The 22,716-nt window shown below is 32.9% G+C and overlaps 1 protein-coding gene across 1 annotated transcript; it reads left to right on the top strand.

The window, feature by feature from the left end:
* Nucleotides 1–15,541: 15,541 nt before the first annotated feature.
* LOC103430184 (sulfate transporter 3.1-like) lies at nt 15,542–21,858 on the top strand. Its single transcript, XM_008368320.4, has 12 exons — nt 15,542–16,179; nt 16,459–16,666; nt 17,208–17,379; nt 17,947–18,012; nt 18,728–18,841; nt 19,652–19,768; nt 19,899–20,025; nt 20,357–20,643; nt 20,744–20,934; nt 21,031–21,116; nt 21,227–21,303; nt 21,405–21,858. Exons 1-12 carry the CDS (start codon nt 15,840–15,842, stop codon nt 21,591–21,593), a joined length of 1,974 nt encoding a protein of 657 aa, XP_008366542.1. The 5' UTR covers nt 15,542–15,839; the 3' UTR covers nt 21,594–21,858.
* Nucleotides 21,859–22,716: the final 858 nt, after the last annotated feature.

The raw sequence follows: 22,716 nt of genomic DNA on the forward strand, positions 1-22,716 counted from the left end.
TAAGTGGACAGCTTTTACTTGTCCAGAAGGACATTTTGAGTGGCTCGTTACGCCATTTGGACTTAAAAATGCGTCATCGATCTTTCAAAGAAAGATGGACCAAATTTTCAATAAATATGATAATTTTTGTAGTGTTTATGTAGATGATATTTTAGTACATAGTAAAAATAAAAATGAACATAGGAAGCATTTAGAGATAGTATTACAAGAATTTATCAATAATGGAATTGTGATTAGCAAAAATAAAATAGCATTAGAAAAATAAGATATAGAATTTTTAGGAATGTATATCAAGTCAGGTACAATACAATTACAAGATCATATAGCTAAAAAGGTGTTAGAATTTCCAGATAAATTAGAAGATAAGAAACAGTTACAAGCATTTTTAGGATTGCTAAATTATGCAAGAAATTTTATCCCTAATTTAGGAAGAAAAATAGCAGTATTACATAGTAAAACTAGCAAAACAGGACAAAGATATTTTAATAGTGAAGATATTAAATTAGTTCAAAAAATAAAAGAAGAAATTACTAAACTTAAGCCATTAACATTACCACTAGATGATAGTTACAAGATAGTTGAAACAGATGCTTCATCATTAGGATGGGCATGTATACTATACCAGAAAAAGCATAGGGAGTCTCCAAAGTCTGACAAACAAGTTTGTAGATATTCCTCAGAAAAGTTTAGTGATATACAGTCAAGATTACCATCAACAGATTTAGAAATTCTAGGGATAATTAATTCACTTGAAGCATTTTCTTTATTTTTACATAATGAAGTATTTACGATTAGAACAGATTGTCAAAATATAGTTTCTCATTATAACAAGATACATGCTAATAAACAGGCAGCCCGAAGATGTGTTAATTTTGTTGATTCAATTACAGGAAATGGTTTTAAACCAATTTTTGAACATATAAAAGGTAATGACAATACATTAGCAGATATCTTATCAAGATTAATTTGTTGAACAGGTATGGAATATCGTGGACCATCATCAGCAAATAGCACAAGGCTGCAAGGTAGAAGAGTTTCTTTCAATGGCATGATGATGCACCATCAACCTCCACCATTCAGTGGATTTCAAAATAGCATGAGTAGACCAGCATCACCACCAGTACCTACGTTCAACTTTAATGGCAATATTGTTGAAGGAATCAGAAATCCAACTCTGAGATATAGGTCAAGGGTACCAGGGCTCTCTGATAGGCAGCATGTTCTCTTAGATAATTTTTGGAATATCCAAAGCAACCAAGCATGAGGTTAGGTCATGAAAAATAATTAGAGCCTTGGAACAAGAGTTTAATAGCTTTAATTTTAATTTCCACCAAAACCAGCAGCATATTCATTCTCTTGAGCACAACATTCAAGTCATCTCTAGGGACCATGAGTCATTACTTGGTAGTTTACCAAAATGAACCAAGAACTCCAATATCTTAAAATGTAGCAAAATGCAAGTAACACCTTGAAAAGAGAATTAAAAATAGGTTTAGAAATTGATCAGCATAAGAATAAAGGAAAAGAGGTTATTGAACCTATAGAACAAGAGGCTAATGAGCCCATAGAAGAAATAAGGATTGAGCTCTTAGAAGAAGATGTTGAAATGGAGCAACATCAAAGTAATGAGCAGCATCAGGTTCTGAGTGACAAAGAAAAACAAGAAAAATATGAAAGTTTTCTTAGGAATATATCTTTAGACTTAATATTAGACGATGTTTTATTAGAAGAAATTTCAAAGGAAAAACTAAGAATAATGCCAACAGACATGCAAAATGAGATCCTGAGCAGAGTATCACAGTCCATGAAAGAGTTACAATTACAATTACAATGCACCTTGTATCAATCCATCTTTGATCCAAAACCAGGGATGGATATTATTACAAAGATGTATCATCCATGTCTTTGTGATAGTACAGAGAATTGTATTTGTAAATCAGAGGTTAGCGTAGTTGTGGCCAGGATTAACATGAGAGATTTTAAATCATGGCATTTTAGTTATGAGCATCAGAAAAAACATAATGTGATAGAAATAACCCCTGCCTTACTATTAGAGTTTGGTTATCTTGATAAAATATTCATTAACCGTATTTCCCAACTAGAATCATTTCCTAAACAACTTTTAAAAGTAGCATAAGATTATATGGAAAGGTGGAAAGAAATTTGCATAAGCTTTATTAGTGGTCCTCTAGACTGGTATGTACATATGCATAAGGAGAAAGCTAGGCATATAGCCATAATTAATGAAGAGTCCTTTAGACTATTCCCTATCTCCTCACATAGGTGGACTCCTTCATACAAATATATTTTAAAATTTATAGGGATCCAAATGTTTGCCTTAGATGAGTTTGAAGATTTTAGGTATGACATGGTACTAGTAGCAGAAGAAGAAGAGATGTATATTTACAGCAAGACAATGATCAGTCATCAGCCTTATTGGAAGCCCCAAAATTTTAAAGAAGAAACAGCATAAATATACTATAAGGTAAAAGAAGATAGAGAAAGAAATGCGGAGTTAGTAGAAGGCAATGAACAATACTGGAATAATTTGACAGAAGAAGAGCTGTACAACATCGACAACATGATGGAAGCCTGAAGAGCTAGCTGTAAATTAGCATAAGTTTAATAGCATAATGTAAAATAATGTATTCCCAGACAGAAATGTCAACATCATTGTGAACCCCGCTATAATGGCTTAAGAGTAAATAAAGAAAAGAACATGATCTATTATGGACTTTTCATACACAAAATGTCCTTTTGATTAAGAATGAATAGTTTGAGGCCGTTTTCGTTAGAACTTCCTAAATTTTAGCACATTGACAGGGTAGAATTGTATATAAGGGTACACAATTAATGGGCTTCGTCATACTTTAGAAAAAAATAACCTTTAAATTGGCATGGTGAAAAGGAAATTGGATTGTTGGTGGTGGATTCATAACCTTTCGCTTAACAATTTCCAACCCCAATCTTGTAGCTATGGATTTATACTAAACTGTTTAAGATTTAACTCTAATATAACAGAGGTGAAGAGATTGATCCATTGGCCTCTATCTTACAACTTCTTCAATCTCCCATCAAGGCATGCTGAGACCTAGCTAGATAATAAATACAAAACTTTGTAGAGAGAAGGACGGGCCATTAGGACTGACCTGGAACGTTGGTTTGTTGACCGTGGATTTGGGAAGAGATAAAGCCAGCTTCGAGAAAGATATAGTGAGAGAGAGAGGAAAGGGCTAGACATTTTTATTCCGACATTTAATAGAGAGTTAACGAAAATCTTATTTTTGGATCAAATTTGCTAAGTTATAAAATTAGATTTCGCCAAGTTATAAAATTAGTTAAATCTCAAATTTATGACTTCTTAAAAGTTATGTTGTATTTAATTTTAATCAGCTCAACATTATAATTTTATTTCTGATCATTATAGTCGTGAGAAATGCTAAGAGAGTCTCTCAAAGCGGGACTAGCCATGAACTTTCTATCACCTTACAGTTTAATGTCAATTTTTATGCTAACTTTATAAAATATTGTGTAAAAAAATAAAATGGCAGAACTTCCATAAAGAGTTTGAGTCTCCTTGATATTTCTTTGTTTTTAAAAGTAAAATCTATTAAGAACTCATGTTCCACATTTAAAACGCACAACAACAACACCTAACATATTTGATTCGATTGTCATAGCGACATTATTCTCGTGTCGCTCCCACTACGATTATCTCATCACATTTATTATTACTAGCCTTCATGGACGCGCTCATGTACGTGTAGAAAATATTTTTTAAATTTCTATGCGCGACTTACACGTTTTAAATATATTTATATGCGTAAATTAAAAAAAAGAAAGTCAAATATTTGAAGTAAATGAATAATTTTAGATCATGCTAGAAGAAACCCCTCATAAACCAATTAAAGCACATGAATTTACACAATAAAATCGGTCTCTATTGAATTTATATTAGGAATAGATAAAATAATATTTAATAAACAACTTATTGGATTACATTATTGCTAGCATATTGTGAGGCTAAGCTCACCCCCCCTTCCTCTTAGTATGGATAATATCGTTTGTTCAAAACAAAACAAAAAAAAAACAAAAAAAAAATCATTTGACAACTAATTTAATCACATTATTATCCGCTTGCGAAAGACCTTTCTTATAACCGGCATTACACGCCTTTTATGATGTTTTGAACGTGTTTAAAAATAGAGAAAATAATATTTAATGAACAACTGAGTGAATTACATTATTACTAGTATATTGTGAGGTACTAATTATTAAAAAATGTACAAAAGAAATTAATTATTAAAAAAACACTGTTAAAATTACAAAAATACTCCTGCCACATTTGATGATTATTTTGGGTTGCTTTTGAAGTTTTTTGTAGGGGCATTTTTGTCCAATTATTTTTAGTGAAGTTTGTGACACTAAAAACACTGTTCATTAGGCCCTTGCTTTATATATAAAGATTTATATTTTTTTTATTAAAATGAAAATAGTTTGGTTTCGGGTATAGGTTTAGGGCAGATACCCCAATAACCATAACCAAACCCAAAAATTTACCTGATGGTTACCCATAACCGTAAAATACCCGAAATCAAATCCCAGAAACCGAACCATTTAGATTGGTTACCCACGGAGATTAGATTTGACAGGTTAATTGCCATCCCTATATACGACTTGCTTAACAACATAACAAACTACAAACAACCCTTTTTTTTTTTTTTGAACATACGATATTATTATTATCTATACTAAGGAGAGGGGGGTAGGCTAAGCCTTACAATGGACTAGTAATAATGTGGTTCAAATTTGCCTTTGGCGAAAATTGAACCTAAGACCTCTCATTTATAAGTGAAGATGAATACTATTAGACTGTATTATTAAATGGCAACTACTAACAACTCTTAACAAAACTATAATAGTTCATTACACAAGATGATGCCATCTGTTAATCCTTGCTGTATAAAACCAGCGCACCACATAGTGACACATCACTTAATAATTGTTTGCCCATAAATAATAAGAACTTTTTCACAAACAGTTAAAACTTAGGAATTGTATCAATATATATCATGTTTATTTTCTATTTATGACACATTATTTGAATTGCAAATTTAACTTAGAAATTTGATCTCCAACCATTGTCCTTTTCGTATTGAAAGTTAACCCCAGCTTTAAGCTCATACTTCATACAGTACTGACAAAAAATAAACTCCTGTCTCTCTTCTCTATCCATCCTCACTTGAGATAATCTTTTGCTTTTGCTAAACAATGTCAAATATTAACTCTTACGCAAACATTGCAGAGCTCTTCTGAATCCTAAAGATAAATTACAAGGAATGGAAGAAATAGCGTTGGCTGATAGTACAATTTTGTTTCTTGATACTCATGTCGAGAAAGAGAAACCCTATGAGTTTCAAATTACCCTGTTTAAAACTAAAGAAGAGCAATAAATCTATTGGATTAGGAAGATAATCAATTTTCTTAAATAAAATCAAATTTAGGTTCTTTCACGCAATATGAAAAAGGAAAGAAACGGAACAACTCTGAAAATAGAATATGAAGGAGTGCCTGTGTAGGGGAGAGTGCTCTCCCTTGACCTCCAATGGTGAACAAAAACTGGAGATGGAGAGTCATTGAGAGTTTTCTTACTTGATTAACCTTTGAAATTCGCACCATACGAGGCTTGATTGATTACCGCATTTAATTGTATTTTGTATATGTTAAAAAAGTAAATAATTTCTTATAAAGGGAAATTATTAATTATTAATTAGCTATTAGACTAAATCCGTTGACGATAATCTAAAAGTTTAAAACTTTTGTCAAGTCTTGTGAATAAAATATGATGCCACATATCCGCCTCTTAGTGTGTGTGTGCGCGCGCGCGTGAAAAAAAATATGAAGCCACATATCCGCCTCTTAGTGTGTGTGTGTGTGGATATTGGGGTTGTAAAGTAAACGAGGACAAGAAGTGATAACATTCATCTAAGAACTAACAGATGAATGTATGCAAGCAATATCAAAGAAATACAGAGAGAAAGATCAAAAGGAATAGAGAGAGAACTAGAGAAAGAAATGAGTAAAAGTTTTGTTATTTCATAAGGATGAAGAGTGTTACAAAAGACCCCTGATTCCTTCTTATATAGTCTGCACATGTAGCTTATTAGCTAAGCCACCTGTGTAACTGATTCTTAACAAACTAACTAACTCCAATAGCTGATGTGGCACTTATGATGATGTGTCAATCACTATATATCTTCAACATCCCCTGCAATCTCAACTGGGATTTTCCAGCTTGAGATTGTAAAAATGTTTGACAAATGAAGGACTGTGAAGACCTTTGGTAAGAACATCGGCAGTTTGCTCCTCAGTTGGGATATACAACACCTCCAGATCGCCTTGCTGCACTCGTTCTCGTACAAAATGGTAGTCTGTATCAAGGTGTTTGATTCTTGAATGAAACACCGGATTGGCACTTAAGGCAATAACGGACATATTGTCACAGTGAATCGTTGGTGGAGCATCCAAAAGTACATCCAAATCCTTCAATATATTTTGAATCCAAGCTATGTCTGCAGCAGTATGTGCTAAGGCTTTATATTCAGCATCAGTAGAACTCCTGGATACTGAGTTTTGTTTCTTCGATTGCCAAGAAATTGGATTATTGCCTAAGTACACAACATAACCAGTGATAGACCGACGAGTATTCAAGTCTGCAGCCCAATCAGAATCAGAAAACGCAGTAAGCTTTGAAACTGTGTTTGCAGAAAAAGTAATACCAATATTCATGGTTCCTTGAAGATAACGAATGATGCGTTTAACAGCACCAAAATGAACATCAGTTGGTGAGGACATAAACTGACATATTGTGTTTACAGCAAAGGCAATATCAAGCCTAGTAAAGGTCAGATATTGTAAAGATCCCACAATGCTTCTGTAGGAAGTTGGATCTGTCAACAATTGTCCCTCAGAGTGTAACATTTGATGATGAGGTTTACACGGAGTGGTTGCTGGTTTACACTATTCCATACCTGCTTTATGGAAGAGATCTTTGATATACTTAGATTAATTAACAAAAACATTGCCATCCGCTTTATATTGAACTTGTAAACCCAAAAAATATGTAAGTTGTCCCATATCCTTCAACTCGAATACCTCAGATAATTCTTGAATCACTTTTTGGATCTTCAAAGGATTAGAACCAGTTAAGATGATATCATCAACATAAAGTAATAAGATGATGATATCAGAGTCATCCTTCTTGACAAACAAACTTGTATCAGAAGCTGAGGCATGAAACTCCATAACTGTTAAATAACTTGTAAACTTCGAATTCCACGCACGTGGAGCCTGTTTCAAGCCATATAATGACTTGACCAATTTGCAAACATGAGAAGGATATGATGGATCAATAAACCCTTGTGGTTGCTGCATATAAACTTCTTCTTGTAAATCGTCATGTAGAAAAGCATTCTTGATATCTAATTGTCGAAGAGTCCAATGATTCATGGCAGCTAAAGAAAGAATAATCCTTACAGTAGTATGTCGGACAACAGGACTAAATGTGTCCAAGTAGTCAATACCATGTTCTTGGGAGAACCCTTGAGCTACAAGCCTTGCTTTATACCGGGAGACACTGCCATCGGGGTTTTTCTTCACTTTGTATACCCATTTGCTTCCTACAATTGTTCTATCTTTAGGTGCAGGAACCAATAGCCAAGTTCCTTGTGCTCGAAGTGAATCATATTCCTCCTGCATTGCCTTTTGCCACTGTGGAATAGTAACATGGTATTGACTAATTGGACACATTTAGTCCTGTTGTCCGACATACTACTGTAAGGATTATTCTTTCTTTAGCTGCCATGAATCATTGGACTCTTCGACAATTAGATATCAAGAATGTTTTTCTACATGGTGATTTACAAGAAGAAGTTTATATGCAGCAACCACAAGGGTTTATTGATCCATCGTATCCTTCTCATGCTTGCAAATTGGTCAAGTCATTATATGGCTTGAAACAGGCTCCACGCGCGTGGAATTCGAAGTTTACAAGTTATTTGACAGTTATGGAGTTTCATGCCTCAGCTTCTGATACAAGTTTGTTTGTCAAAAATGATGACTTTGATATCATCATCTTATTACTTTATGTTGATGATATCATCTTAACTTTATCTAATGCTTTGAAGATCCAAAAAGTGATTCAAGAATTATCTGACCTAGCACAGATTCGAAGTCAACTATATATATAAGCATGCTTTTAAGAGAACGGCATTCTCCATTGTGGGTTGTTTAGCTCCTTGTAGGTAGACACAGGATACGTAATCCATATCCAAATGGTAAATCGAAGGACAATGAACTGCAATTTAATAGGAGCATTTGCCTTCAATTATTGTAACTTTAATGAAATCATGGAAATTTGACATTATTGTTCATTCCACCAGTACAGGTTTCGGATTTAATATTCAGTCACCAGATTCACAGTACATGACACGATCAATTAAGGTTTAGTGGAGGTAAAAGTTCATTCTAAATTGAAGCAATTTGAGCAGAAAGGTAAGAAGATAAAAATTAGGATAAGCATTATACGTGGTTAGCACTAAATTTTCTAATTTTTATAACAACGTTTTTTTGCATTAAAGGGTTGAGGGATTCCAGCTACGCCACACAATATGCTAATATAAAGAATTGATATCAAACTTGTTATTCACGAGAATCGAAATTAAAAACTTTCACTTACAAATAAAAAAAGTATTACTGTACCATGAGCTAGAATTGAACTTAATTAGAAAAAAGACATGCAACAGACTGTACTTCGCAATCATACACACTTTTGAAAGAGAGAAATTAAAACTAATTAATTGATTAGAGAAATTGCATGGAGGGCATTGTGAGGTTTTGTCTGGGAAGGTTGTAACTTGTGCAGGTTTTTCTTAGCAGAGTTTCTAATTAACAATAATCTAAAGTGGGAAGTTGGATTTGATTCCTATTGATGACAAAAGTAAGCAACGTCATAATGATTCAAAAAATAGCAAACAAAAATGAAGTTTGAAAAAGAAAATACTACTTATAAGTAACTTGACAACTGAATTCGTCAGCAAAATGTCAACCCTACCAATTTTTTATTTTTATTTTAGTATATCATTAGTATGTTAAATGTTAAAATAGTCACTAACAGAGTTCGAACCCATACCATCATATAATGACATATCACATTTTCACCACTTCCACCTTTTCACCACTCTGGTAAATTGCCATTTGCTCAACCCTACCAATTCAAGTAACACATTCATGTTCATCGAGCTTTATTTATAATTTTTGTGGCTGCATTATCTCAGTTCTCACATTTTATATTGTAAATAATGACCTCTTAACGACTCTTGTATTCCCAATTAAAAAAAAAAAGTCCGTAAATAAACCACATTCCTTTCGACAAAAAAAAAAAAAACCACATTTCTTTGAAAAAGAAAATGTAATTAATTTTAGTTAATTTAACTAAGATGCTATATATATTATAATCTGGACTCTGCATTTTATTTGTTGCTGCAAATATTATCGAGTTTGACTCCGATCTTTCAGGTCTAGGATCAGACACACATGTGTTAAACATGATGGTGAGAATAACCCTAAATTAGATATGATGAATGCAAAATATTTAAATGCATCCAAATGTCAATGGCAATATATTTTATGGGTATCATATAAATAAAAGAATAAATTAGTGGCAATTCAATAAAAATTAAAAAGTGTGTAATCCCACTAGAACATATGCATAGCACACATTACATAAACGTGAATTACAGATAATGTTTTTGTAATAAAAGTTTTAAACTTAGATACATATGATTTGTTTAGAAGTGCTTTTAAAATAAATGAAAGCGCTTTAATGAAAATGTTTTTTAAACTAATTCTTAGTAAAAATCCAAATGAATTTTGGAAAAACACTTAAAGTGCTTTCTGCAAGAAGTACATATCAGATTTTTTTTTTCTTCTAAAAAACACTTAAAGTGCTTTTAGAACCCAAAATCAATTACACCGAAAATATTTTCTGTCATTTTAAAAGTACTTACAAACGAGAGCTAGACCATCTCTCTTTCTGAAGTTTTAGTGGACGAGTGTACAACCATTTCGGGGGTAAAAGTCACTATATAGGTTGAACGTATAGGTATGGTGCGGCTCACCATATAAATTATAATACACAATTACTCGAAAAAGAAACGGCCTAGTCCTGTAGTGTTTGACACAGATATATTATATATAGACCAAGATATAAACCCCTCTGCCTCCTTACTGAAAAAGAGTTAATAGCTCCAAAAGAAAAATTAGATGAAATTTCTAGTTGTTACTAAATCATGATCATTTGCTTTAAAAAAGAGCTCCAACACTTACAAGCTATAGCTTCAAATCCAATAAAGCTCAACAAAATTTATAATTAAGTCAATTATATGACATCGAAACCAATTCCTCTTCTTAACTAATTGATTTGTTTTACTGGCTTATCCACTTCAATGAGACTACTAATTATTTTAGTTTAAGTACATTTTATTCTTATAGAGGGGTGTGTTATCCACACACTCCTTTTTACTTCTTCCACACCCTTTGTTAATTTTTGTTCTTTGATATTCTTTAATTCATCCGATTCGACGGCCGAAAATTAAAAGGGTGTGAGAGAAGTAAAAAGGGGTGTGTGGATATCACACCCCTTCTTATATATAAGACATTTTAGTATCATTTTTATAACACAATTGCTATAGTAGTATATGAGTTTGATATATAATTCAATGTATTAATTCTAGGACCCATCTATTTCCTAATCTATTATTAGTTATTCTCTTTTCTCTTTTAAAAGAGTAAAGTTGGTCATTTATTGTATAGGAATCAACCTCATCTACTTCCTAAACAAACTCATGAGTTCACTATTGAACTCAAGAATTAGAACAACTCCCTAAATCTAAAAACTCCATAGCGCCCAACCCCTTGCTTTTGCTTGGGGCCGGTGGCAACTCCCATCTCCATTCTTCTAGCCTTCCTCCTTTATCTTCTTATGGATTGTTGTTTATCTATTTTTCGTCTTAATATTTCCGTCAATAAGTGATTATATGTGAGTCTTTCTTCGTGAGTATTTTAATTTTGTGTTGCGCAAGAAATTTATATCGGTATAGACACTAGTTGGTTCATTGTCAGTTCCTCTTCAGAGTCAACGCTGCTCGTTGTCAAAGAGTGTCCTCGTGTTCATTATAATCAAGGCTTTGTGCGTAGAAGTTTTCATCAAGAATGGAATTTCTTTGGCTTTGTTGTGCCATCTCAGTTATCTGAGTTTGGGTCTAAATGATTTCAAGACTTGGATACGTTCCTTTACTTATTCTTGAACATGTTTGACCCTCAAATCCATCGGTACGGTGGCAATTAGTTTGGTCAACTTGGCCTTTTATTCATGTTAAAGTTTCTTTGAGGACCTCTTGAATATTATCTCGAATGTCCTCTTTGATACCTGTATCAAATCTTAATTTTATTATTTATAATAAAACCGCTTTTATTCCATCTAAAAAAAAGGAATTAGAATCACTCTCATAAAAATCATCAAATTTTTCGACCCATATAAGAGTATGATTCTTTTAGATTAGAATCAAACTTAATTTTTCGGTCTATTGTGGAAGAAATAAGGGGCAAAATAAAATAATCTAATGCGGTTCAACTTGGGTTAATTTTGTCAAATTATTGTATCTGACATAGGCTTCTTATTATACATGACATAGCCTTAATAGTTGTCCCACTTTGTCTTCTGTACCCGTGATACTGTCACAAACACAAGATGTTGGTTCTTCATCATATATATCACCAACTGGAGTTTTGGTTCACTAATATTAATTTGTAGTAATTTGCCTCCACTTGATCAAAGGATGTCTCCAGTTCGATGCCTATATGTATGCGATAATCATTTCAAATTTTCTATTGAACAAGAAAACTCATTTAAATTTTTTTATACACAGATAGAGTGGCGTAAATTACTTTATAATTATGAGGGTCTTTTCGCGTTACAAAATATTTTTTAAATACCTTATCTTCTTATAACGACAAGAGATCATGTGATTAAACATGTATATGTGCTGAGGTAATTATTAGTATGAGATACAAAACCTCGTTCAAACGCATCCGCTTAATAGTTGGCTTGGGAGTTTATCATGACTTGTACTTATTGGTTGGTTGCTTTATTTTTGTAGTGATCATTTTCTAAATAAAACCACATCTCTAATTAGTGATGTCTTGATCCAGCTGATAAAAGAAAAGGATGGCATATCCTCGAATTATAACGACAAAAATGTGGGTTAGTTGTCGATCTAATACTTAAGAGTGGTTTATTGAAGTAGTAGTAGAGAGTGCTGTTGCATCAATTTAGTCCTTGTACAAGTCAGCAGACGTCAAACGTTTGAAAAAAAAAAATCGCAGTTTATATGCTTTACGCAGGTATCAGCAGCTAAAGAGCGGTTCAAATTAGAACCCTACATTTGATTGAGTAATTGAATGACGTTGTGACGAAATGATTGATCTGTGTCAAATAGGCAAATTGGTTGTCCTGTCCACTGATGGTTTTTCGTCTGGGACTCTATAAAGTGAACATTCAGATATCAAAAGGGTTTTATTTATTTAGTTTTAAAAAATACATGACTTGTGATTATTGGACCTGATACGTGAATAGAGTGCTCTAATACAATATTTTAGAACGAACGCTAAACAATATTTGCAATCTTCTGAACATTTTATATTGCTCTCAACTTAACTGTGCATGTAAAAAGGAATGGACCCGGCTTCTCTGCCCTCTCAATTCCCATACACTCTCATCCCCTCCTATTTTGTGCGGTCACGGTTAAGGCACGTCAATATTTTATATTGATTTTTTTATACAGATAATAAGACAAAAAGAAATAATGATATAAAACGTTGACGTGACTTAACCGTGACCGCACAAATAAAAGAGAAGGGAAAATTAGGTTCACATCCTTCTTTTTGTTACTCCATTGATTAAAATCCTATTCATTTTCAATTTTTGATCAAGGTCCTTGGGTATTAATAACATCATTAATTATTTGAATAATAATTTTTTATTATTTTTAAATATATTCCTTTAATGTTAAAAATGTTACAATTAGTATATTTATATTTATGGCTAAATTTTTTTATCATATAATTTTATTTCTAGTTTGTACCTATTTTTAATTAGCAAATATTTTTTAATTTGTACCAATTTTCTTTTCATTTTTAATTTGTACCCATATATTAGTTCCTTTTTGTGCCCATATTTTTTAAAGTTTTATTTGTGTTTGTACCCATGTGTATACCGTCACGTGACATTGTATATTTAATCAATAATAGAAAAATTACATATGGTATATTTATGTTTTATGCCTAAACTTTGTATCACATATTTATATTTTTAGTTTGCACCCACTTTTAATTTGCAACATTTTTTTTTAAATTTGTAGTATTTTCTTTTTAGTTTTATTTTGTACCCATGTACTAATTTCTTTTAGCGCCTATATTTTTAAAAATTCATTTGTATTCATAAATTTTAATCTTTTATTTGTACCCTAATTTATTTCTAATGTACCCATTCTTCTTTATTAATGTACCACTTTGTTATATATGAAATGTACCAATTTTTTTGTAAAATGTACCAATTTTTTTAACACTATGGATACATTCTTTTGCCATTTATTATTTCTTATTTTTACATATTTTTTATCCATTTATTCAATCAAAATGTTTGAATTTTTTTATTGTAACCATTTCTAATAGTATTATAATGAGGGATTTTAAATTTATAGGATTATAAATCTCATAAAACATCAAATAATTAATGTCAAAACTATAAAAATATAAATATTAATAGTAATATAATGAGGTGTACAAAGTCAAGGGACCTTGATCAAACTTTGAATAATATTAAGGTTTTAATCAAAGAATGTTAAGGATTAGGGACCGCATCCAAAATATCCCAAACGAGAATGAGAGTGTATAAGAAAAGGGCAGAGAAGCCAGGTCCACAAGGAATACCCTACTATTTCCTTGTATGTATCAGGAGTCATGTAGTTTTTTACATTAGAGTATACAGTTAGAAATAAAAAGGAAAAGAAGATGAAATTTTTTAACATGACATATGCAATTACTTAAAAAGCCAGGTATACGTAAGCATGGACGTAATCAATCATTCTGCCGAAACGAAAAAGAGAAGAACGATGATTTCCAACTTTGATGATTTGATTGCTAGCCATACATGCATGAATACATTACCATACTTGAAAAGTCAAGTCATGTTAGGCGCTCTTAAGTTCAAATTAAGAGGATTATTATTAATAAGCCAGTCAAACCTGTTGGAGCAATATTAGAAATCCACTTCAATCTTATTGTGAAAACTTGCTTATCTTAATCATTGAACAGTCTGAACTTGATCCATTAGAAGATAAGAGAAAATTAGAGCAGTCGCTCCTAAATTTTCATCTGATTGAAGCTTTGGTCCCTAAATTAAAAAACTATGAGTTTGACCTGAACTTGTCACAATATGAAGCAATAGATATTTTTTGTAACTCTGTTAAACTTCAATCCTTTATTTTCCTCTTAAATCCTTTCATTTTGGACTGAAGTCTAACGGTGTTACTAAAAAAAACCATTGTTTCACATGTGACGAGTTTGATAACCACTATGCCAGTTTTCCCCTCAAAATAAATACATTAAAGGTAATACAAAGTAAGTTTGATGAGATCATAAGTTTTATGACATGTTTACTAGAATTAGGAATTAGAATTATGTTATATTCATTATTTCCCAGATGTTGCTATCACACATGTAATGCCTTGAGCATTGTATTATTAGTTAGGTGGAATATTGGATTTCTTCGCACTCTTTCTTTCCCTAATAACGATTCATGTTCATAAATTCACTCCATTTTTAGTCGGTAAACATGCCAAAAGTTATACCTTATAATTAGGTAATCTGAGAATATCTGAACTGATGCATGGCAATTACCAGTAAATAATTGTCTTCCACAAACTAATCAACACTCCTAAGCCGACACGTGCTGAAAATAATTGAGATTCATGTACACTACAACCAATGAGAGTGCACCACATCATCACAAAGTGATGCCATATTGGCAACAAAGGAGTAGGCCACGCCCATATATGCATATCTAAATCGTTAAAAATTGTGGTGCATACGGTTTCGTCTTCAATTTATTGTCTTCCTAATTTAAGTGGCTCTCTTTGCTAATTAATATATTATAGAGTAATATTATTGTTTGTAATAAAAAAAAATTTAAAAGAAAATGGACATTATAAAGGAGAAAAGAACCATAATATTAATATACGTGAGCTTCCCGGATTTTGCCTCCTCTTCGGAGGAGAAGTGAACAAAATAAAGCACGAGGTGTGCAGCTAGCATTTTTGAAAACCCTTGCAAACGTGTCCCTCTTTCGTCACTAATACGATACCCCATCGTGGGTCCCCAAAAGCACTCTCTTAAAAAATAATGAAAAATCCAAGCGAACACTACCGTCCTCCACTTGTATATATTTCCCACAAGGAATCACTCTTCTCTCGATCAGCGTCAACAATCATCTCTCTCTCAATCCTTCCTACAACTTCTTCTCCTTGATTTCTCACCCAACTTCCCACCACATCCTCCAAATCTTTCTCCAAATTTAGCATTCCCAATTCGGTGCCAGAACATCCCAAACCCATTCAATACTATTATAAATTGTGTCCTTTTAATTTGTTCGTACTTAGCTAGTTGGTTCGGAAATCACTCCCCTTTAATTTTATCAGAAATCACTTCCCTTTCATTTTATTATGGGTAACGTTGATTATGTGTACCCTTCAACCAATGTGGAGGACTCTCCACACCGAGTAGAGATCCCACCACCTCAACCTTTCATCAAAACATTGAAGTCTTCTCTCAAGGAGACCTTTTTTCCTGATGACCCTTTGAGGCCGTTTAAGAACCAACCTGCTTCAAGAAAATTCGTTCTTGGCTTCCAGTACTTCTTTCCCATCCTCGAATGGGCACCCCGCTATACACTCGATTTCTTGAAATCCGATCTCATTTCCGGCATCACCATCGCTAGCCTCGCGATCCCTCAGGGGATTAGCTATGCCAAGCTTGCTAACTTGCCACCAATTCTTGGCCTATGTAAGTAGCCTTTTAAAAAAAATTAGTCTCATTTTTTTTTTCTTCATGTTATTCACGCTCCCAATTTGTTGTTCAATGTTTAAAACTCAAAAAAAAAAAAAAAAAAAAAGCGTGCAGATAAGATTATGGGGTCGTAATAACTTTATTCTTTTTTCTTCTTCAATTTTAACGTGAATGGATTAATAATTATAGGTCACATGTGTCATGTGCGAGTTGCGCGTTGTGATAGATTATGGAACTTTGATTCTTTTATTAAGTTAAAAATAATTAATAATGCAGATTCAAGCTTTGTTCCACCATTGATTTATGCCATGATGGGGAGCTCAAGAGATTTGGCTGTGGGGACTGTGGCTGTGGCCTCACTTCTCACAGCTTCAATGCTGGGGGCTGAGGTCAATGCCGCAGAAAACCCTACCCTTTATCTTCACCTTGCCTTCACTGCAACCTTCTTCGCCGGAGTTTTCCAAGCTTCCTTGGGTTTGTTGAGGTCAGCAATTACTAAAGATTCTATTCATTTTAAGTATAATTAGCTAATTAGAAGCAACTTATTAACTTTCCAAAAAAAAGCAACTTATTAATTTAAGTAGTGGGAACAACAAAACAAGCTCAAATTGATCGAAAAAGGTTAAGTTTTTACTGAAACATCTTGTACTTGTATATATTTCTGGATTTTTGGTCTTTTACGAGAATTTGACTTTGTCCTTGTTCAATTATGAATAGACAAACTCTAATTTTTGTAACTTATCTTATTCAAGAATCTACAGAGACAGTGATCGATCACTGCCAGATTCATATATAGATTGGAAAATACGCAAGATATGGATAGAAAGAATATAAAAATTATAGTCCAAAATTTTTTTCTTTCTATTTTTGGTATCTATTTCATATTTTACAAGGGAGCTGAGACCGTAAATTTGCTTATATATATTTCTAATAAACAATTAAATTCGTGTATATATATATATATATTTATTTATTTATTTATGTACGTGATTGATTTTTAATTTGATTCGACTGGATTTTTGCAGGCTAGGGTTTATTGTGGATTTTTTATCACATGCAACGATAGTAGGGTTTATGGCGGGGGCAGCGACTGTGGTGTGCCTGCAACAGCTAAAGGGAATTCTAGGGCTTAACAACTTCACCCATGGCACCGATTTAGTGTCAGTTATGCGCTCTGTTTTCAGCCAAACACATGAGGTTTGTTGTCCCTTTCCTTTCTTTTCCGGCCACAGAAATATATATACCAATATCACAAATTTATAAATCTCAAACGCTCGTGATACTTTTCTAGATGTTTAATTTAATTAATGGAAAACTATTCCATGTGAGCATATAGGATCAAATTAATCAGATGAGTGGAAATTAATAAATTTTAACGTTAAAGTTGTATATAATACTGTTTTAAAGTTATCTGTGATTTGTCTTATCACATCTAAAACTCATGTCATTATTCTGAGAATAACATTGTATGTATACACTTACGAGAAAATATTATGAAATAATAGAACTCTTACATATCTGCGTTATCGTAAGATGAGTTTGATTCTTGACCTAGCTCGAGTGGCCATGCATAATCTTTTGAGGAAAAAAATGAAAAAGTGAGGGGATATTTCTAAAGCTTGAAGTGTTTTTATTTCAAAAGGCATATGATGTGTTGAAATAACAATTGGCATAGAAGAATTTGAGCAAGAAAGTTTGCATCTTTGGTTTTCGTTTGCATGTATAATTCTATTTCTATCTCAATGATTGATGTGGTTGTTGCAGTGGAGATGGGAAAGCGGAGTTTTGGGTTGTTTATTTCTTTTCTTCCTCCTCACCACCAAATACTTCGTAAGTGAATCGAACCGGCCATATCTTAAATTTCTTGTTTATTAATTTCAGATACTTATTCTTTGTATCTGCCATGTTTTAATTAATCTTGATTTAAAATTAAACTCTCTTTTGTCACGCAAGTATATGCCGTTGGCCCAAAAATTAAAATATCATGAAATTGAAAGCAGAAAAATATGGTATAATTCGATTGGATTAATAGGGCCATTACTAAAGTAATTTGTAAGTAATTTACAGAAAAGTATCACTGGATGGGATCATATGTCCTAGTCAGAAAGTTTCTTGAACTGCTTAGCATCTCATTTTTCCAAGCCTGTGTTTTCCATGGTTTGGAATCAACTTTATATATATATTTTTTTTTTTCATCAAAATTCTCCTTTCATTTTCAACCCTAACCTACTCCCACTTTCAACATTAAGTAACAAAACCTTTCAAAGACGATTGACCCCGAGCTGCATCTGCATCCACCTTGTTCAAGTAATACTAGCATTTAGTAAATAATTAGAAATTTTAATTAATCCATGAAAAGGGAACTTTTAACATAATATAATTAATCATTGTCTTGACGCTTTCTCTGGCTTTGTCCTTAAAATTATTGCTCTAGTTTTGTTTACGTTGTAACTTGTAAGCATGAAGAAAAGTGAATTTTAAATTAATGCTAATGTGGCTCATACATTTTCTTTGTCTTTATATGTTGGACAACATGATAATGCAGAGCAAGAAGAAACCGAAGTTCTTTTGGATATCAGCCATGGCACCTTTGACGTCAGTGATTTTGGGAAGTGTTTTGGTTTATCTCACCCATGCTGAGAAACATGGCGTTCAAGTGGTGAGCTTACACATCAAACTAAAGGGAACACATGCATAACCCTAATCTCTCCTTACAAAAAAAAACTTCATAGGATGGCCTATAGCTTTTATATGTCTCTCTTGAAATTGATCGGAGACATAAAGAGCTCATGAGACCGTCCCATATACATTTTTCTCCTCTTGTGCTAGAGATTCTTTTATGTCATCAATTGTATATACATGTGTGTCTGCATCTCACACCATGAAAATCACATACACATGAAGGCATACATGGCAAATCATTTATCTCTCATGCGAGAGATTATATCACGATGCTAGGTGTGTACACTCGTACGTATATTTATGTTTGACATCATGTAGGTACAGACACCCGAATACATACAGTACACATTGTTTGGAGTCCGTGAGTGATCACCAACTAGAGTGGCTTAGTGTGGAGAAAGACATTAGGAACAGTTTGGACCACCATTAATAGAGACAAAGTAGGTCTACCTCCCCATGTGTTATAAGCCTTTCACAAACTAATCTTGGGCCAAAACCGAAAAATGATTGTTCAGCACTCTGTCGTCTACATTATTTAAGTCCCCACAAATAATAGCACTAGGTAGTGACTGGGTGGACCCCTAACTTTGCCTTATCTCCCATGGCATTATGTGACAGTTCAGTTCTGGTTGCTAGGTCATGGTCAACAGATTCAATACGTTTTCCTTTTCATTTCTTTTGAATTTAAAAGTCAAACAAAAATTCCTTCTTGTTTTCTTTTTGTTATTTACACAATGACAAAAGGTTTCTAATTAATGCCTGTATTTTATGGTTAATATATATTCAGATAGGAAATCTGAAGAAGGGGATTAATCCATTGTCGTTTGGAGACCTTGTGTTTGTGTCTCCTTATCTCACAACAGCTTTTAAAACTGGCGTCATTACGGGCATCATAGCTCTTGCTGTAAGTATATATATATAAATCAAATCCTTAATTACTCTACTAATTATTGATTAACACGACTGATCACCATAATTAATAGCTTAAAATAATTAATAAACTGATTGTGGAATTTGTTGGTAATTATGTGCAGGAAGGAATAGCAGTTGGGAGAAGCTTTTCCATGTTCAAGAATTACCACATTGATGGGAATAAAGAGATGATTGCCATTGGGATGATGAACATTGCTGGTTCTTGCACTTCTTGCTACCTCACTACAGGTACTAATTACCTATATTAATTACTTAATTACTGACAATTGTTAATGTTGGGAGAAACACTTCTAGAATCATGTATACTATAGAAAGACAAAAAAAAGAAAAAAAGAAAAAAAAAGGGACCATCTATCAACTATTAATGTCAGACGCCATAATAGTTGAGTACAATAACAACTGAGTCCAGTGCTTTTTTTATTCATACTGGTATTTGACGTGTTTTTTACAATGAAATTGTGATTTTGAGGATTAATATTTGTGAAGAGCCCTTTAATTAACTTCATGTGCCAATTATCTTCTCTCATTAATCACATGAAATTTCTTCAATAAATTTCAGGGCCATTTTCCAGATCAGCAGTGAACTACAATGCAGGATGCAAGACGGCAATGTCAAACGTTATCATGGCAATTGCAATGATGTTCACATTGTTGTTCCTCACACCATTGTTCCACTACACTCCCCTTGTTGTGTTGTCTGCCATTATAATCGCCGCCATGCTCGGCCTAATAGATTATGAAGCTGCAATCCACCTCTGGAAGGTTGACAAGTTTGATTTCGTTGTCTGCATGAGTGCGTACATCGGTGTCGTTTTTAGCAGCGTTCAAAACGGCCTAGTCTTAGCGGTACGTATGAATATATGTCACACTATCCTAATGAAAATTATTGTGTGTATGACACTAACAACAGGTCAACAAATTACTGTGGTTTGACTTATTTATGCAGGTTGCAATATCTGTGATGAGGGTGCTTTTGTTTGTGGCAAGGCCTAGGACCTTTATTCTTGGAAACCTTCCGAATTCCATGGATTACAGAAATGTTGACCAGTACCAAAGTGCAAGCAATATTCCTGGAATTCTGATACTTGAGATCGATGCTCCCATTTACTTTGCAAATACCAACTACTTAAGAGAAAGGTATTTGAAAATTACAACTGAAAATTAACTATGTTTATATAAAAATTAATAGGTATTTAAAGCTTGATGTTAACCTAAACTGCTACATATTTTCAGGATTACAAGGTGGATTAATGATGAGGAAGATAGAATAAAATCTGCAGGGGAAAGTAGCTTACAATATGTGATATTGGATATGAGTGGTAAGGGAACTTATTAAACAATTATTATGCATTAATCAATTCACCTAAAGAAAATAATGTAAATTATTCAATTAGTGGTACTAATCACCCTAAAATTGATTCCTTTGCAGCCGTTGCTAACATAGACACAAGTGGAATAAGCATGTTGGATGAGGTTAAGAAGCTAGTTGATAGAAGGGGGCTTCAGGTACAATCTATAGTCTCTTATCGTGACTCTTAGAGTGTTAGTAATAGTTTTAATATACAAAGAACACTAAATCTAACACCGTGTTTCGTTTATGTAATTAGCTTGTGTTGGCGAACCCCGGAGGTGAGGTGATGAAGAAGATGAACAAGTCGGAGTTGATCGAGAAAATAGGTCAGCAGTGGATTTATCTCACAGTTGCAGAGGCAGTTGCAGCATGTAAATTCATGCTTCACACCACCAAACCCAACCCAATCAAAGATCAAGAACCCGGCGCATGGAATAACGTCTGAGTTGCGTAGCTAGCTTAATTGGCTTGCCTACGTAGTACGTACCAATATTTGGATTTATGTATCAGAAAAAAGCAGCATGCGTGTAGGTAAAATATGATGAGGTCTCGTTGAAAAATGAGGAATGAGTCTCGTTGCTTTATGTTATTGGTTTGCTTAATTAGTGGAAAGTTGGAAGCGTTAATTTTTTTCCCTTCCAACATGATGTAATTTGCATAATGTATATCTCATGATGAAACAAAATTTTATATAGATCTATTTTTGTGAACCTCGATTATTAGTAGTCCACTTATATGTTATTGCCAAAATAGGTATGACCACTATGATTTCACGCAAGCTTATATCGACTTACATATCAAATCAACCCCTCAAGTGACCAGTAAAGAAATCCTTGTTTTTGATAATACTTTCCATTTTGAGTTTGTGAAAAAAAAAATAAATAAATAAAGTGCACCTACTTTTATGAGTTTTCAAATTTTAGTTTTCACTTTTCATATGAAAAATAAAAACAATACAATTATCAAACAAGTTTTCATTTAAAAAAAACGTAAACAAAAAACCACATAAACAAATGAAATGGTTATTAAGTGGATCATAAAATACAAACTTTTCTTAAATCATAGTATTGTACATGTGTTATTTATGTACTTATATACTTTTCACGTTTAATATATTTATTTTTGAAAAATTCTTCCATACTACATAGCATTAAATGCTACAAACATTGGATGACCTAGATTGATTGAATTATTTTTTTATTATAATTCTGTGAATTTTGACTATCTATATTTATAAGGAAGTGTTTTAAGAAACTTTCCAAAATAATACACATGTATTTTTTATGTATCCGTTTCATAACGAGTTTTCTCCAATTTCAAGAGCTGGTTTTGCCACTTAGTATCCAATAATATTCCTCTTCACTTGTAAGTTGGAGGTCTTATGTTCGATTCTCACCAAAGGCCAATTTAAACCACATTATTGCTAGCCCATTGTGAGGCTAAGTCTACTCCTTCTCTTTTAGTGTAGATAATACTTCTCTTTTAGTGTAGATAATATCGTTTGTTAAAAATAAAAATAAAATAAATAAAAAACTGGTTTAACCCAAGACCAACTCAATGTCCAAATT

Source organism: Malus domestica, chromosome 11, assembly GCF_042453785.1.
Source record: "Malus domestica chromosome 11, GDT2T_hap1".
NCBI classification, from domain to species: Eukaryota; Viridiplantae; Streptophyta; class Magnoliopsida; order Rosales; family Rosaceae; genus Malus; species Malus domestica.